The sequence below is a fragment of the Lepidochelys kempii genome, chromosome 14, assembly GCF_965140285.1.
Source record: "Lepidochelys kempii isolate rLepKem1 chromosome 14, rLepKem1.hap1, whole genome shotgun sequence".
Classification (NCBI taxonomy): domain Eukaryota; kingdom Metazoa; phylum Chordata; order Testudines; family Cheloniidae; genus Lepidochelys; species Lepidochelys kempii.
In genome coordinates, this window is record NC_136393.1 from 12257319 (window position 1) to 12275116 (window position 17798).

The window sequence follows — 17798 nt, forward strand, 5'->3', positions numbered from 1 at the left end:
CTTCACACCTGCCGCTCTTCCTCTGCCCTGTTCTTCTTACCCTTCTTCCCTTTTCTTTCCGTTTAGCTAATCTCCCCTCCCTGCCCCCAACTGGCCCCCCCACCTTGCAAAATAATGGAACAAACATGACGTTTGCTGCCATCCCATCGTTTTAAATTAAAACTGGATGTTTGATACGAATTACTTTTTGGTGCTATGAACATGTGAAAACTGTGTTTCAAATGGTATAATGCTTCTCAGAATGATTAACTGAAAAGTCCCGGAAGATTCTGAACATAACAGACATAGCTATACAGAGAAAATGGGCCATTCTTTAATAATTTTTCTTGACCCATAGTTGTCCATTGTGCAATGCAGTGTTCCGTTCCCTTCCACACGTTGCTTCCCTCCAGCCCAGAAGAGGCTGAATTTTGGTGGTTCTGTATGAAGCAATACACGTGTGTGAAGTACTTTCAAATTCTTTAAGATGTAATATTGTCATGAACTAAATACAGTAGTGTGGATGTGTGTGTATATATAAAATTCAGTCACGCCAATGTTCTCTGGTGGATGTGGATTCAGAACTGCTCAGTTGTGTCTGACAGACTCAATATTGCTAACAGAGGTCCTCTGTTAGCTGAGGCAGTAGGGATCTGCACAGGACAATCGGAGTTTCAGCTCCATTGCTGCCAGGAAGTTCTGAGTGTCCATCGTATGCAGCGTAATGACTGCTGTGACGTCTTAGGTCATGATAGATTTGTTGTTTTTTAGAGTTTTGAAATTGCTTGTATTATTGAAAACAGAAAAGGAGTACTTGTGGCACCTTAGAGACTAACTAATTAATTGATTGGCCTCTAAGGTGCCACAAGTACTCCTTTTCTTTCTGCAAATACAGACTAACACGGCTGCTACTCTGAAACCTTGTAGCATTGAGGTTTTCTTAATGTTTTATGGTTTCTTTGGTTGTTTCCTTCCAGCTCAACAGAATTCACCAAAAATCCATGAGGGCTGGTGGGCCTATAAAGAGGTGGTCCAGGGAAGCTTTGTTCCAGGTAAGTGCAGTTTTACAGTCCTAGCTTTTAATATATGGTTTTGTTTTTACATTGCACTGTGGACAAATACATCTGTACACACCAACGCATTAGAGTGAATGATGTAAAGGTTTTATTGGTGCATCTGCTGAAGAACATTGCTCTCTTCTTCAGCAGAAGATGCACAGTTACTGATGCCATTGTTATCTCTTTCTGGTGTCTGTTCTCATGTTACTGTTCCAAAACTTCACATTCAGTTACTTGTGAAGAAAAGAGGGGACTGGTAAGTCTGACTGTAAATTGGTTGAATTTAGCTTATGGATACAAGACTCTGTTAGGCAAAGCAATTTCTACACACCTAATAATAAACTAACAAAGGCAAAGTGAGGAAAACATCACCCTAACATGTAAGCGTCCAGTATTTTATTATGCAAGTGTCGTTTATTTCAGTAAAAAAAGAACAATGTGGAAAAGGAATGTGGAGCTGCAGCCCTTACTGGAGTAAGGCAGTTCTGCCAAGTGATTACATTAGTTATTAAACAATCAATGTGAGTGTAGAACAGGCTAGATGGATATAAGCAAGTAGCACCTTGGGAATATAGACAAAAGTAAAATTCAAAACAGCTGAGTCCAGGTATAAGCAAAACATAAAAGTAACCCAGAAACACAAAGGTGCAGTGTAGTCAGAATAATGGGATAAGGCTTCAGTGGAGGCTCCAGTGGTAAGATACTGTAAGTAGTTTAAGCTTAAAGATGAGAATTTTTCTTTCTCCTAACTTTGTTATATATGTAGAAATACAAATGACATGTTGTGGGCTGTTCAGTGGTTGACGTGTGCATGATAACTGGGTGGGAAGAGTGAAAATTGCAGGATTTATCTCTGTTAGCAAGTGTGACCATTTTAACCTGTATTTGATGCAACAACCTCGGGCAATGTTTACCTCGAAACAGCTAAAACTCCTTGTAATGACTGGCACTTAACTAATGATGCTACTGATGGAACAGTCTGATATATGTGCTGCTTCTGTAATTGTTAATTCAGCAGGACTGGAGACTTAATAGTAGGGTAAGATAAATGGTTCATGGAGTAGGGGTGTTCATTATGGTTCAGTTCTTTAATCTCCTGCTATCACTGTGGACGAAGGTATGAGGTAGGTGGCTAAAATGCGAGCTGTTACCATTATTGTTACTTATTTATTTTAAGTGTCGGTCTGTCTGTCTCTTTTTTTAAAATATGATTGAAATATATGTCTGCCCACATTTTTCTGACGGAATCAGGTCACAGCAGGGACAGTGTTTTATGACACCATCATAGTATCAAAACTTCCACCTACAGCTTTTTCTCAGAGAGCTAGAAAATCTCACGTAGTGCAAGGTGGGTTTTTTTTCTTTTTTTCTTCTTGATCAGGCATCAGATTTCTCCATTGTTATGGCAACAGCTATGGTTTGAGGATCAGATTAGAAATAACATCCCAAGGGTGCTAAGTTATCTTGATATAAGTGATAGTATAAATGAAACCAAACCTATTAAACCAGGGATTTCTGGTTATGAAATCCATGCACCCCACAAAGAGCAGCATCTGCGGACTTTAAACCTAATTATATACTGATGTGGTGTAAAGCAACTTCTCGGAGTTCTTGGAAGTTTTTTCTGGACTGTCAAGTACCTTGAACTATATTGTTATGCATACTCAGATGCTAAGGTCAGTAGTGGAAAACAACTTGGAAGTTATAACAACCTGTATTCAGCAGGGAATGTCAACTTGGCGTTCCCTACAATGCAGATTGCCTACCAGGTCCATAATAGATTGTAGGATGGTTCTCTTCCCAATATGTATGTGGAAATTGTTAAGAATGAGACTCTGCCATTCTGTACTTTCTAAGCATTCCAGTTTAGCTTCTCTGAGTTGAAATAGTTTAATTGCTAATAAACTAATTCATGTAAAGAAACCAGTTTGTTCTGAAGCCAAATAATGCTGTTACATACTGGTGAGGTTTCAGTCTTTAAGAGCTCAAAATATCTAATCCAGAGAGCCTTCCAAATACCCAGAGCCGAATCAGAAGGAGATGGTCATAGCTGGAGACATAAAGAGGTAAGAGCTGCCAGAACAGCATGGAGAGAGACCTCCGTCTGGAGGTCTTGGCCTATTTAACAAATCCCCTAAATATTCAAAAAATGTTGAATATTGAACTTAACCAAGAATGTGTCATCAGAAAAAATAAATGTGGCCTAGAGAGACAAATATGAACTGTTACGTTTAATGGCTCATAGAAATAGCACACGGGAAAGTAAAGCAGCACAGATCACTTAAGTGCACTGGTTATGGAAAGACTGCCAGGTTTCTTCCTGAAACTTGACACCTCAACGCTGCAAAATCTTATTGGGGGTTCCAGAAAAAATCAAAATTTCAAAAGTGTCCAAGTTCCATTTTTCCAAGTGACTCGAGAGCTTAAATCCCATGGATTTTCAGTGGGATTGAGGCTCATAAGTGTCTAAATGGCTTTTGAACATGGGGGATTTAGGCTGCTCTGTGACTTAGTATCTCTTTAAAATGTTACCATGGATCATACTTTGTCACATACTGTATTTATTATCAGCCAGCTAATGAGGACATCAGTCAGAGAGCTCCAAATAATTATGTCCATGATTTCAAATGTTGATGTCTAAAGATGGGCTTTTTAAACGCATATTTAGGTGCCTGAATTGAAATTAGAGGCCTGATTTTCAGACGTGCTCAGCACTGAAAAATTTTGCCTCTGATATCTGTTCAGGGACCTAAATGTGCGTTTAGGAGACTAACATAAAACACCCAAGTTAGAATATTCTGGTCATAAATCTTTCAGTGTGATTATTCTGTTTCAGATGTGTTAAAATAGGGCCCTGTTTTAGTACAGTAGATAGTCCGCATTCGTGCTCCAGCTCTTACGCAGTTTTATCTTTGGTGAGTACTTCTTAAAATTGAACCATATTTTATAGTCCATTTTTGGTGTTGCTTCAGAGGGTTACAGACCATCCCACAGAAAGCGCCTCTTTTTTCCTCCACCCCTTTCTAAAAACTAAAAATCTGTTATCTGTTTAAAATAAAGCAAACAAAATAGAAAGCAAGAAATGTTCTGAAATTTAACTTAATTCAAGAACGAACGTACATTCAACTTTAAAGAAGGTGCAAGAATGGAAAAGGGGAGGAAACATTTTTTCTTTATGCCTGGGGTATTTGCATCATAATCCACGTTACGCATTTTTGATTGATGTTACATGCTGGAAAGAGTCAGGAATGCAAAGAAAACTTTGTAACATAAGTTTTCTGTAAACACACACATGATAATAAATATTATTTGATGTGGACAGTTTGTTTTGGTTTTGCTGCCATTATGAACTAGTTCCACAGCACTAAAATAGCACCAGCAATTTTGGTTTAGCAGAAACTCTAATGAATATCTTTGAAGCAAATCCTGCCTCACCTCCTTCATTCCAGCTCCAGAAGGCCCTAAGCACAGCAGAACCTTTATGCTACCCTATGTGTGTGGTGTATGGGTTCTGCTCACTTTGGTCTCCACTGCAGCTTTCTCACAGCACTGTGTGAAAGGGTTTGTGGAAGGACGAGCCACAGCTTCAGTGACTATGGGTTGTGATTGTGATGATCCACTTGCCAAAATCCCTGCCTTGTGTTGCAGCTTCTATTAGATTATGAGGGCTGTACTAATAGCACTAGTGCTGTTCCTCCAGTAGGAGGATTCTCTGCAGAGTTATGTTGCATAGTGGTTAGGGAACTAGTCTAGCACAAGGGAGACCTGGGTTCAAGACCCTGCTCTGCCACAGTCTTCCTCTGTGACCTAGGGCAAGTCACTTAATCTCTCCACGCCTCAACTTCTCCATCTGTGCAATGGGGAGAATAGCACTCCTACCTCACAGAGGTGTTGTGAGGATAAATGCACTTATGACTATAAGGAACTCAGATAATACAGAAATGGGGGTCATATAAATATATTAGATATCTAGAAGACAGATGGACATGGACTTTGCTTGGGAATCCAGGATCTAGTCCCTTCTGGAAAAGAGGGTAATGCATTCAAATAAGTCAGAAAGTTTGTCAGTTTTTTTTTTCCTTTTTAAAGGACCTAGATCCATAAAAAAATATTATCTCCTTCAGTTGCCAGTTTCTCCATTGCTTCCTCTCTAGAGTTACACTCTGCTTGAACGCACTGTTCAGGACCACTGTTACCTATATATATATGTATGTATGTATATAGGGAAAAGTCCACATAACTGCCTACCAGTGAGCTTTGCTTACACTTTTCCTTTCTTATACTGTACTACAGTTTGGGGGGCAACACGGGTTTATGAATGTGTGCCATTACATTTAACACCAAACTGCGCCAAGTCTGTTGCTATTATACTGTGTGTGTCAAATGACATCTTTAGGAAAAGCTAGTTAATTTGTTTGTGTGAGTCTTGAAGACTTCACTTCAGATCACTTGGTAATGAGACACTTTTTTTCCCCCCTCTTGATTTGAAAGGAAAATTTGGTCAACAAGCAACCTTTTCAGAGAAGGGGCATCTGTAGAGGTGAGAATGAGAGTAACTGTTCTTGTGCTCATGAAAGTGCAGCTGCTCTTCAAAATATCGGTGAAAGCAAATACACTATGGGCAGATACCTGTTGCCAGTGCACACGCTTAGTCATAGTCTAGAATTATATCATCTGATTTTTTTGTTTTTTTCAGGAATAAATTCATGTTAAAGAAAAATAGCAAAACAAAAATCTGGGCATTTCTAATTGGTCCTGGTGACAGGGGATACGTTCTCTGGTTTGGAGTTGAGACGTGTAAAAATTGTGGATTTCTCCATAGTGCATTCATTTAAAAACACTATCTGTTTGAGCCAACACATATCAACAGTTGTGTCTACAACTTTAGTTGCTTCATTCATAAATTGATATTCGTTTGTAAACAGTATTTATATAACACTGGGTTAGGACTATGAGCTCACACATCTCCTTTATATGATGGTGATAGTGGGAAAACCTGAAAGCCTGTTTGTTTATAGAGCTGTTCTGATGGTTAGTTTTGAAAATTTGAGCTACAGGTCATTTACTACTCAGTAGCACCATCATTAAATAAACAGTGCTCACCATCAGCAAACAGGCCAGGTGGGATTGTAATTGGCCATGTGGGGAAACTTTAAAGTGGAATTTTGGGGTGTTACCCCTAATTTGAAAATTGGATTTGGGAGTATTCTGGATTTTACTAAGAACGGATTTCCTACATGTAACACCTCATTCAAGTGCAATGACTGCCATTAAAAAAGCCAGTGGCTGTACAGAGAGATCTGAAACACCACTGTTTTCCTCTGGAATTACAATATGGAGCAACCATCATTTCTTAGGTTCCACTTCATGGTCACTAATAAAGTGTTGACTTTTTAATAGCAACCAATATATCTGGTCTCTTTTGTGAGAATTATGCTAAATTGGGGGTAGGGGGGAATTCTGTGGGAGTTTTTGTTGTACAAGGGCTGCAAAATAAGGCCCTGGGGCTTTTTCTTTGTAATAGGGTTGATGGATGCAGTAGAGTCAGAGTGGTTTTTTGAGCCACTTCAAGATACCTTGTTCTTCATTGAATTATTGGAGAATTAATTTTCTTTATTTACAAGACAGCACAGAAGGCAGTGCAGACTGCAGTTCTTTTTTCAGACTTCTCCAAGAAGCAATCAGACCAGACTATCATTCTTGATTGGAATTTCTAGCTGCAATAACTTAAGTAGAAATATCAACCAGATATCTGTAGGTTACATGTGATTAGGATAGTCCACAAAGAGGGAAAAAGAAAAGGAGGACTTGTGGCACCTTAGAGACTAACCAATTTATTAGAGCATAAGCTTTCGTGAGCTACAGCTCACTTCTTCAGATGCATATCGTGGAAACTGCAGCAGGCTTTATATATACACAGAGAATATGAAACAATACCTATTCCCACCCCACTGTCCTGCTGGTAATAGCTTATCTAAAGTGATTTCCAGCACAAATCCAGGTTTTCTCACCCTCCACCCCCCCACACAAATTCACTCTCCTCCCTTTATTAATTATTTCTAGAGATCAGAGGCTATTTTTTTGGCTCTCTGTCTCCTGGTGCAAGCATAAAACCCAGACTGGTTCACCATTGGTTGGGATGTTAATTCAGTATACGACCTCACACAGGCTTCAGAAGGTATCCAGCTAAAGAAGGTATCCATTCATGTTGATTACTGATGGTAGAAATAACTTGAGCAAACTTACTTTTGACCTTTGCTTTACTATAGAAGGGAGTGAGGACTGCTCAAGGGTAATGCCAGCACTGGTACTAGATTCCCGAAAGGTGGTAGAACTATGGCCTGTTGCTTCTCTGCACCAGTCAGCAAAGCTACTCCCAATCCAAATGTGGAACATTGGGCATGTGTCTTGTTGGCTCTTGGTGGCATTGTGCTTGCCTGAGGTATAGTGTCCCATTGGAGCCCTTATTGGAGCGTTGGGACTCCCGACTGTTCTCTGCTATGGACTCTGGCATTGCACAACAATTGAGCCTTGCATATTCTTCTGCAAATAGAATGTTCATCAACCCTTATTCTTGAGTCATTTCTGCATAGAGCAAACATCTGGTGGTTAAAACACAAGACAGGGAGTTGGAAGGTCTGGGTCTTTCTCTTCACTGTGCCACTGACTTACTCTGTTTCTCTTGGAGAAGTTTTCTTCATGCTTCAGCTTCCCATCTGTGAAAGGGATATTGGTTACCTGTCTTGCGGTGGAAATGGTGAGATTTAAATCACTAATGTTTGTGAAGCACTTTGAGATACTCAGAGAGGACGAGGTGCATAAGCACAAAGTTGGTAGCTATTTCCCAGGAGAAGATTAAAAATGGTTAGTCCTGGGCGAAGTTTCCAAAGCCTGACCTATAACCTTCCTGGTACATCCATGTGTTCTGCGTTGAGACAGTCAGTCCAAGAGTTCCTGATTTCACCTTTGGAAACTTTATTTTATGGTATTCTTGAGTTGCCAGTGAATGTCTTTATAGAGATGTGTGAAACCCTGTATCAAAGTCTAACTTGAGGCCCATGTCACACTTAAGTCTTGTCTTCACTAATTGAACCAAAATGCTAATTGAACTAATTGAACATCCCACACACTTTCTGAAAGGGTGAACATGGTGCTTATGCCTTGTGCTGGCCTGTTCTCTGAAGGCTGCATTTCATTGCCAGAAGCAACCATTAGATCATCTAGTTTGACCACCTGCATAACGCAGGCCATAGAATTCCATCTGTTTGTCATGTGATGAGCCTGCTTGTGTTTGGCGATAGCATATCTGCCAGAAAGACATCCAGTCTTGAATTGAAGCCTTCAAGAAGTGGAGAGTGTTGCACTTTCTCATGCATTTGTTGTCAGTACAAACACGTGCTCTCTGATCAACAGTGGTGTTTGAAATAATCTGCACATGCTCTTGAGAATTAACAAGACTGAGAAGTTTGGAAGAATTAATCATCCTGACTGCTACTTTATATATATAATTCTTTAGTGGAACACTAATAGCCCTATTTTTTTAGAAGCTGGTGTAATGGAACACTGTGTGATGCAGTACAATTTCTGGAAATCATTCACTTATTGATCGGTGCTTTGGGTAATATGTATAAATAATCTTTCAGTTTTGCTTGTCGCTTAAAGGCAGTTTGGAGGAAGTGAATTTTATAGCAAAAGTTTGTGGGGTTTTTTGTAACTAATTCTTCAGACACAAACAGGACTGGGGAGGAAATCCAAGCTCATTTGTTTTAAAAAGAAAATAATTCACACAGAGATAATTGCACACTTGTAATAAGTGAAAAATCAGCCACCCATTTTCAAAAGAATTATGAGCACAATTGCTTATTTCAGAGCAATATGGAACAGGAGACTTTTGAAGGGGAATGGAAATTAGGTGTGAGGGGGCATGTTACAGGTTTAGATATGAAGGTACCTGTGTTATATCTTCCTAGAAAGCTGAACCAAAAATTCAGATCTTAATCAAGGATGCCAAAATGCAGTCCTCTTTGTGTGAGCCATCCCATTGCCCTTTGTGAGACTCAAGTGATAAGATCCTGCAGGATTGGGAACTGGGAACAAACCTTTCATAAAATGTCCAGACAGAGATTTTATTCGACCTGCACACAGATGAGGGTCCCCTACAAACGTCAGATTCACACCTAAACTTTCCCAAATTTGGGAGCTGTTTGGATCTGAGGGTTTGTTCAAGGCCTGTTTCTCATTTTAAATTCACTTTTGTACATGCATGAGAAAGTGCTGTTGTATGGGATGCATTTCGGGCCACATACATGGTTAATACATCATCTAACTAAACTGAGTTGTATGCGGGTCAGTGAACTAATTCTGAATCAGATGGTGGTATTTTTCACATAGCAAGGACTATAGGTTTTGACCTTTTCTGTCTAAGCCCCACAATACTGTTATGAGGGAGGTATACCCATTTCAGAGATGGATACCTAAGGCACAGAGAGGTTAAGTGACTTACCCAACATCACATAGCAAACTGGTGATAGACCTGGTAACCACAGTACACTGCAATACAGAGAGAAGTATATTTTAATATTAACTCTGTCCATTGCTTTCAGCACACCACATAAAGGATTTTGAACATATGTGACTATTTGAAGTTGTTTTCTATATTTATGTCTTTAAAATATAAATCTAAATGTGTGATTTAACAAACAGATGGGAATATAACTCAATAATAGGAGAACATTTTTTATAATGAGCCTGACCTTTTGAGGTATCCCCAAAGTAATCTGCTGCCTACTATTTGTGCTATCTGTGTTTTATTTCAATTGACAATGAAGTCGGACTCAGTGTTACAGTTATTAGGCAGATCTCCTACTGAAGACCATAAAGAATGCAAGATCATGTCTGGAAAAAACAGACAATTATATTGAAAAGATATATCTGTAAGTCTTATTCCTTATCAGTCCCCCCCCCCCTTTTTAAAAGCAATCAGATACAGACAATTCTAAGTTTTAGCCTATATTCAAGCCTCTCATCAGTGTTTTAAGATTTAAAAGTGGAGCTAAATATTCATTGCTGAGAAGTGAGCCTGAAATGAGAATAATTTTACTCTGAGTTGAGTGATTTCTTAATTAAAGCCTAAAGCAATCAACATAGTGCATTTTTCTTTCTTGTAGACTGTCAACAGAAACCCACTGGGATGCTTTGCAGAGTGAAGAGGTCTGGAGGAGATTTGCTAGAAATGAACCTACAAAATGGAGTGAATATTTAAAATAAAACACGCTTAATTTTTCCTTAAAAAGTCGCAAATTCAGGCTATAGTAGACAGCTGGCAGGGGTGGGGGAGAATGAGTGCTATAACCCAGGGACCCTCATCAAGAGCCCTACTTGCTGTTGTCAAGGATTCAAATGCAGTAGAAAAGTCTCACCTGATCTGAGCAATCACAATAGTACATGGGATCAGAAAGGCAATTTCTCTGGTAGCAAGATTAGCTTCCTGACTTGCAGACAGATTCTGAGCTACTAGGGCCTGATCCTGGTAGATTAATTTAACTGGCTTGGTGGGAGTTAAAGGTGCTCAGCAGTTTGCAGATGTAAATCAGTGATTTACTTTGATGTAGTTTAATTTAGCGTTTACACAGACTTAGAATGAAGTTGCTGGTGTAAACCCAGAATGTTTGGGATCAGAATCACAATAGTTTTTTCTGCTTTAGGACTCTTCTCTGCTGAGCTAATAAAAAGAAAGTCCATGTCAAAATTTCCTCCTATTTTATTGTGACATAATGCTTTACGCCATAGTCCGCTTGATTGCTTTGTATGACTGCAAAAGTATTGATTTGGTAGGAAACCATAAATGCCATATTAAATGTTGAAAGAGTTACTGAGGATTCTCCTTTCACTTGTCTGAAAAGCTGCTTGTCCTATAGCACCTTTACCCAAAAGTGGAGTAAAGTTCAATATTTGCATAAATATAAAGGAAGCTGGCTTCTCTGGTGAGTGATTATTACATGCAAAGAACATGCTGTTGTAATGCATGATATGATCTTTGCAAGCTGTGTAGCTAGTACAGCAGACCTCCTTTACTGCGCAGGTTTGTAATCTCTTCACATGTGTTGATGTAGATCAGCTGGTAGGGGGAGCTGTGGGAAAGGAGCAGCTGCTTTTATTCCTTTAAAGACTTACTGGATCACATTTTTAGAGCACAGAGGCCTAGCTGTGGGCTTGAAAATTTTGCCTTCACTATGATGAACTTCTGTTTTGTAGCCGTAGGACAGCAACCCTTGATATTTTTTTTCTATAATATTGTCTAGCAATTACAGTAGTGGTGGAAACAGCAATGTCAGAACTGATTTTTAAAAGGGAAATCACACTTGTAAGAAATAGGATTTGTATGTTTAAAAAACCACTCAGAAGACAAAACCCGGTCTAACTGCAAGTCGCTGCCAAACACAGTAGCACTACGGGCATTTCAACCATCTCACAAGCATGTTGTCACTGACTACTGTGTAAACGAGCCCTGCATGGTAGAAGATATATTTTATATCAGACTGTAGCTGGCTGTTTGGGTTATTTTTTGCTAGTCAGCAATACTTAAAACTTCAGCAAAATTTATAATCCAGCCCTTTTTATCTTAAATGCTTGTGTAACACTCCTCACCATGGATTGTCAGCAGCACTGAACCCCCAACTTTCATGCACATTATTAAAATTTAGAAGCACAGACCACTTGGATAAAGGGATAGTCCTGTTAGCTGCCAGGATTACTCAGCTGTTTCCTTTTATATTGACTACCCACTAGAGAGAGAGGGCAGCACAGACTTTACTAGTGTGTTATATAGTGCTACTTTTTGATTCAGTGCTAGCTATTAGGATACTAATTTTTCTTCCCCTGCTTCTCTACCTCTGCAATGGCTTCCAGCTCCTCCCTTAGTACGGTGGATCTTCTTGCTCCCGCTACTCAGTGTCCAGCTAGCTTTATACTACCGTGAAAGAGTCCCCCACGCAACTTTTTCAGAGCATCAATCCCTGCATTAGCTCTGTAGTCTCCCCCCGGCCATTGTACGGAGGCGGCTGCCAATAGTGGGATGCCTATGGCAGCTGTGGCCTCCTATGCACCTGGCATCAGTTTTTAGAATAAGGCGGCTTCCTAGCTGAGCTCCCAGCTGGACTCTTTTGGGGTACACTATTATGCTGCAGTTGCTCTCGCTGCTTTAGAGTGGTGTCCTAACCCCAGAGGTGCAGGGGGTAGAGAGGAGAAAGTTTTGTATAAAAGGGGAGTAATAACAGGAAGTGTAGATGACGCACAAAAAGATTGTGTGTGTGTTCATGGGGGAATGCAGGTGCGTGGTCACATTATCTCAGTCAAATGGCTGTTACATGTTGTAAATATCTCACTATGCACCATCCTTTCAGCAGAATCTTTTGATCATTGTAAGCTTCCCCATTGTTTGGCACGTGCACCTTTGAGGATCCCGTGGTGTTCCAGGCTGAGGACTCGTATTTATAGGCAGGGTCACAGAACTGATCTTCTCTGGATGTTCTGTACTTTTTAAACAGTGTGTGTGAAATGATTATAATGGTGAATAAGGTTCATATTTAGAAAGAAGTGATTCTTACTCTTCTCACCCCACATTGCTGATAAACTAGCTCCATTTAGCACTAAAAGAGGGTATAGTGTAGCTGTAAAAGGCAAAGTTGAGGGGATGCAGCAGACCTGTGGATACCGCACCTGTGCAACAGTTCCGGAAGGGATTCTGCTTGCAGAGGGCGTCTGCAGGTACAATGCCTGCAGGGAGTGCATTGGTGACTCTGACAGGACTCGTATGTTCTGGCAGGTAACATGGTACAGAATGTTCTCCCCCATTCACTGTCTCCAAACCACTAGCTTGTGCAGGAGGGGGAGACTGAGGCTGGGGCCTCAGCCCCTTTAGGTTGTCTAATTCCATGAGTAGCAAAGGGACTGTTCGTCCATCCACTCACCACTTGATCAAGGAATGCAGGATTCTGGATGTCCCCTCTGCAGCTGCTGTGGATGGAGATGTGGGAGTGGAGCAGTTGGGATCTAACCTGCAAAGTGACCTTGCTGACTGCAAGCATTTGTTGGCCATTATGCATGTCTCAGCTCTGCCTCTGGGACAGAAGCATTTTCTTCAGTCATCCTAAACATTTCTTTCTCTAGCCGTGACCCTTTCAAATATCGTGTTCTCCAAATATAGCTACACTTTTTATTTCTTAAATGTTATGCCATCTCTGTTGGAACTCACAGGTAAGAGTAAAAGGCCAACAAGCCCTGCTGTATGGTCTTTAAAAGGGTCATCATGTCAAGACGAATGCATCCCCTTAAGTTTTCATTTAAAGGCCAGGATCACTTATACATTTCTGTGTGCAGGTAGTGACCTCATGATTATTATCACTGATATCACCTGCAACTGTAAAGGTCTGGTTTGTGTTAAAATAAATAAATTAAATAAATCTGTATTGCTGGGAATCTTTTGGTGTTTTTTTCTGTAGCCTTTATTTTAGGTTATGATGATGAAGCAGTTCTTATGCATGTAACTGGAAAAATGCAAGAAAATCTCTCTCCTGCTTCATCAGGCTATTACAGATAAAAAGAAGTTGAAATGTCGGCTCTGGATTGAGTCATTAATAATTAGGAATTGGCTAATGTATACAGTGTTGGCAGGATTACTGGGGGATCGCATATTAGGCAGACAGCATTGTTGGTGGGAGAGGGGGGGACAGGAAGTGAAATGGAACAGAATCTTCTTAGGTGGAGCAAGTCCCAGTCCATCCCTTGCTACCTCTATATTATCTGAGGACTTCACAGCAGCTCTTGAAGGTAGAGACATGTTGTTATCCATATCGTACACATATAGAACAGAAACACCGAGAAATCAAGTGATTTGCTGAGGTTAGACAAGGATGTCTGTGGTGGAGCCACAAACCGAACTCGGGTCCCCTGAGCCCCACTCCACTGTCTTAACCACCAGACCACCTCCTTCTTTGAGCTCAGTTACACCAGCATAAGTCTAGAGAGACTGCTCCAATGTATTAGCATTGTAATGATACTGATAGTATGAGATGAACAATGTGATTTGTGGAGTTACAGTGCAGAACAAATTCACCGCCTTAACAAAAGCATGAAGATTAACTGAATTTTTAAAACTTGGCCAAAGTAGATTTTGACTGGAATTTGAACACTGCTGAGCAGAGTATGCAGCTTGCCTTCTGTTATTGAGCTACTTGTACTGACAAATTACTCACGAGGGAATGCTACATAGATCGGTGTGTCTCGCTTTGATTCAGCTGTTTTGTCTCCGAGGCCCAACGAGCTTTTCTATGCTAATAACCCAAAATGAACTTCAGTCACGGCATCTGCCATAGTTCTCCATGTGGGATGGAACTTTATTGGAATATTGGCTCTTACATTAATTATCTGAGATCAGTGCTCTGCTGTGGCACCTCTATCCTTTTGATTCAGAGTTTTGTGTGGGAGATGGATGGCTGCAGTAATTGCTTCCCCAGTGCTATAACATGCTGTGCCATAAAGTGAGTTTGCATTTCAGACTGTAATTTGAGTCTCAATTCCCCCACAGTGCTGGATGAAACAATGGACAAATAGTACCAAGGACTAGCATTCTTATTTTCCAGTAACATCCTACTGCAAGGCCCATGAATTTGTGGTTTGGGTAGCTCTTAGCAACAACACCAAAAAGCCCATTCTGATTTCTACATCTAGAACAGCTTGAACAAATCAAATGGTGTTCCTATAAGATTGACGAGGATTGAGGATGCAGCCTGTTCTGAGCACTCTCCTGACCACCATTCAAGGGGTGATCTGACTGCGTAGGAAAAGGGGTACTAAGCTTCAGCTTCAATATGCTCTGATAAAATTGATGGGGCAGTCATATGTTCTTCTCCCAGAGAGAGAGGGAGCTCTTGTGCCGTGAAGTATAGGCGTGGTCTAGTGGTTGGAGCACTGATCTGGGACTCAGGGACCTAAGTTCTGTTCCCAGTTCTGCCACTGGCTTGCTGGGTAACCTTGCGCAAGTCACTTCAGTGCTCTCTGCCTCCATTTCCCTATCTATAAATAGTGACAATACTGACTTCCAGTTGGGATCTGCTGATGAAAAGCACTGTATAAGTGTTAGGGATTATTATTATGCCTGCCACATACCGTTTAATGTCATTGGAGTTGAGTTTGGTGGGGGTTATGCAGAGGAGCAGACCAAACAGAAAAGAAAATTAGACTGTTGCGTAAATGAAGACAAAATGACACATTATGCTCATACTCTTGTAAGAGCCCATTATGGTTTCTTTTGCAAATATGGAGCACTAGATTTTTTTACATATAAATATAAAACTAGCCTGAAAATGCTATTACTGAATATGTACCTTTGGAGAATGATAGATACATGTTGTGTTTATATTAAGTTAAGTATGAGATATTTTGGAGGTAAAATATGTGGATGGGAGTGAGAGAGGAGTTTGAAACCAAGGACTCCACGAGGATCCATTATGTTGCTACCCTAGAACGTTCATTTTATAGTAGTTGGAGGAGGAGGACTGCTGGAGGAGAGAGTGGAGAGTTGGTAACTATAGGTGATTTGCGCCAGGCTTGCTGCAGTGACCAAGATAGGTTCCTCTAGGAACTGGTCCATCAGCTGTGATAAAGGCCCAGGCTGCTGAGAGAGTGGTGATGAGACCAGATGGGAGAGCATCGGACTGTGTGGTTTATGAGATGGGGCTTGAAAAGGATGGTGGGCTCTTTCAGATAATCATATCAGAGTTCGTTCATGGGTTTTAATTTCAAATAGTAAATGATAAATTCAGTAATTGAGTCTGGAGTGGAGCAGCCTTTGAAGAGCATTTACCATGTCTATCTAGGGTCTCTGCTTCTGGGGTCAGGCTCCTTGTAACAAGGGATCAGACGACAGTGGGACAGGAGCTAATATTTCCAAGTGAGAAGCTTAGTGGTGGCAGCAGGTATCTGAAACCTGGCCATAGGAAAACCAGGCTTGTGACAGATTTGTGACCGTACTTAATTATGGTTTATCACCATATAGCTTACTTAGATTCCTTCATAATTGGATCTCTATTGACCTGACAGCCTGAAATTTCTCAGTGTAACTTTTGAAAATCTTCCTGTAAGAGGACGCACCTGTCTAAAAGGTCAATTTTGAATTCAAATATAATTAAATATGATGATCATTAGTTAGTTAGAAAAGCTCTGTCAAAGTTTTTTGTTGGAAGTTGCTGATTCTATAGTGCTGGTAGCTGAAAATACAGTCCAGCTTGAGAGAGTGCTTAAAGAACTGAATGCGAAAAATAGTCAAGTTGTATTAAAATGAACTGGTCGAAAATGAAATAGATGAGATCAGATATTCTGCAAAGAACCCAAATAACTCTTGGGGGAGAGCAGATCCAAGAGATTGATAAGTATGTTTATTTGGACCAGGAAGTCAACATGCACCACGATCAGAAAGGTAAACTGTCACGCAGAAAAAAAAGCTGGATGGCGCGCATTCAATGACATCAAGGACATTCTCCAAGGAAAGATCAGCAAAACAACTTGTGTGAATCTTTTTAACTTGACGGTGCTTCCAGCGATGTTACATGGCAGCGAAACATGGTCGCTGACAAAGATTGAAGAACATCAACTGTCTGTCACACAGAGGGCGATGGAACGAACGTTTTTGGGCATTTCGCTCCACGATCACATCCCCAATGAAATAATTAGACAGCAGTCTGGAGTGCGAGACGTTGTTGTTGAAAGCAGGCTCAGCAAAATGCGGTGGGTGGGACATGCGGCCCCACTCAGTGACAACAGATGGACCGCAGCTATATCTGAGTGGTATCCGCGAGAACAGAAACAGCCACACAGTCGGCCTCCAAAGAGGTGGGATAACTTCCTAACAAGCAGATATGGACAAGCATGATGAAGGATGGCCACAGCGAGAGAAGATTGGAAGACGTGTTGTGATTGGCTCAGTCTCAACTGATGAAGGACCGACAGTCTAAGCGTCTACACTGATTCTAAAACGAAACATTCCTTGGAGATGGTTCAGTTTTGATGAAGTTCCTTTTGAAAAATAGACAGGATTATGGCAGAATCAAGCCTGTCAGGCAGGTTTCAAAATCTCTCGTTTCCTACCAGCTCGCTTGCCTGGCTCTTTAGTACCTTGGGCTTCTCAAGAGTCTGGCTCCAGGGCAGCCTGCCCGGTGGACTGTCCTAGGGCTTGAGGACTCCAGGGGCTGGGGTGACCTTCCAGGTAGACTTGCCTCACAGTTGGGGACCCAAGTTGGGTCCAAGGCTCCAAGGTAGCATGCCTGGTGGGCTGATGAGGAGCCAGGTGCTTAAAGCACCAGTTATGAGGCTCCTCATTCAGTTGGGGCTTCCAGTTCCCAACTCTTCAGTCCACAAGGTGGAATTTTGGTTTGAAATGATCAAAACAAAATGTTTTTCCCCCTTAAACTCTTCTTTTTTTCCTTTTATATTTCTGTTTCACAGAGAATTTCATCATTTATATTTCTGATCGGGTACAAAAACAGATCCTCAATGAAATGGAAATTACCTTCTCCGCTCAGCTCTAATAATTGTATTGGGACAAAATGGATGCTCAGCATTTACTATGCTTCTTTATGCTTAAAAGTAAATGGAATTGTTGTTTAGGAGAAGCTTTATTGCATCTGCATACTGACCTGTGATTGAAATACTCTGGTAATTTTAGCTATCATCTCTGCCCTGTCACTGCATTATGCTACTTATGGC

At 40.8% G+C, this 17798-nt stretch overlaps 1 protein-coding gene across 3 annotated transcripts in view; it reads left to right on the plus strand.

Moving 5' to 3' along the window:
- CA10 (carbonic anhydrase 10 (inactive)) overlaps positions 1 to 17798 on the plus strand; it is a 338569-nt gene that overhangs the window by 54389 nt on the left and 266382 nt on the right. For 2 of the 3 annotated variants that reach the window (XM_073310788.2, XM_073310786.2), the window contains exon 3: positions 957 to 1031. The exons of the other annotated variant lie outside the window; for it this stretch is intronic. In XM_073310788.2, coding sequence (XP_073166889.1) covers positions 957 to 1031 — 75 coding nt within the window. The remainder of the gene's footprint in view (positions 1 to 956; positions 1032 to 17798) is intronic. 3 annotated transcript variants of the gene reach the window in all.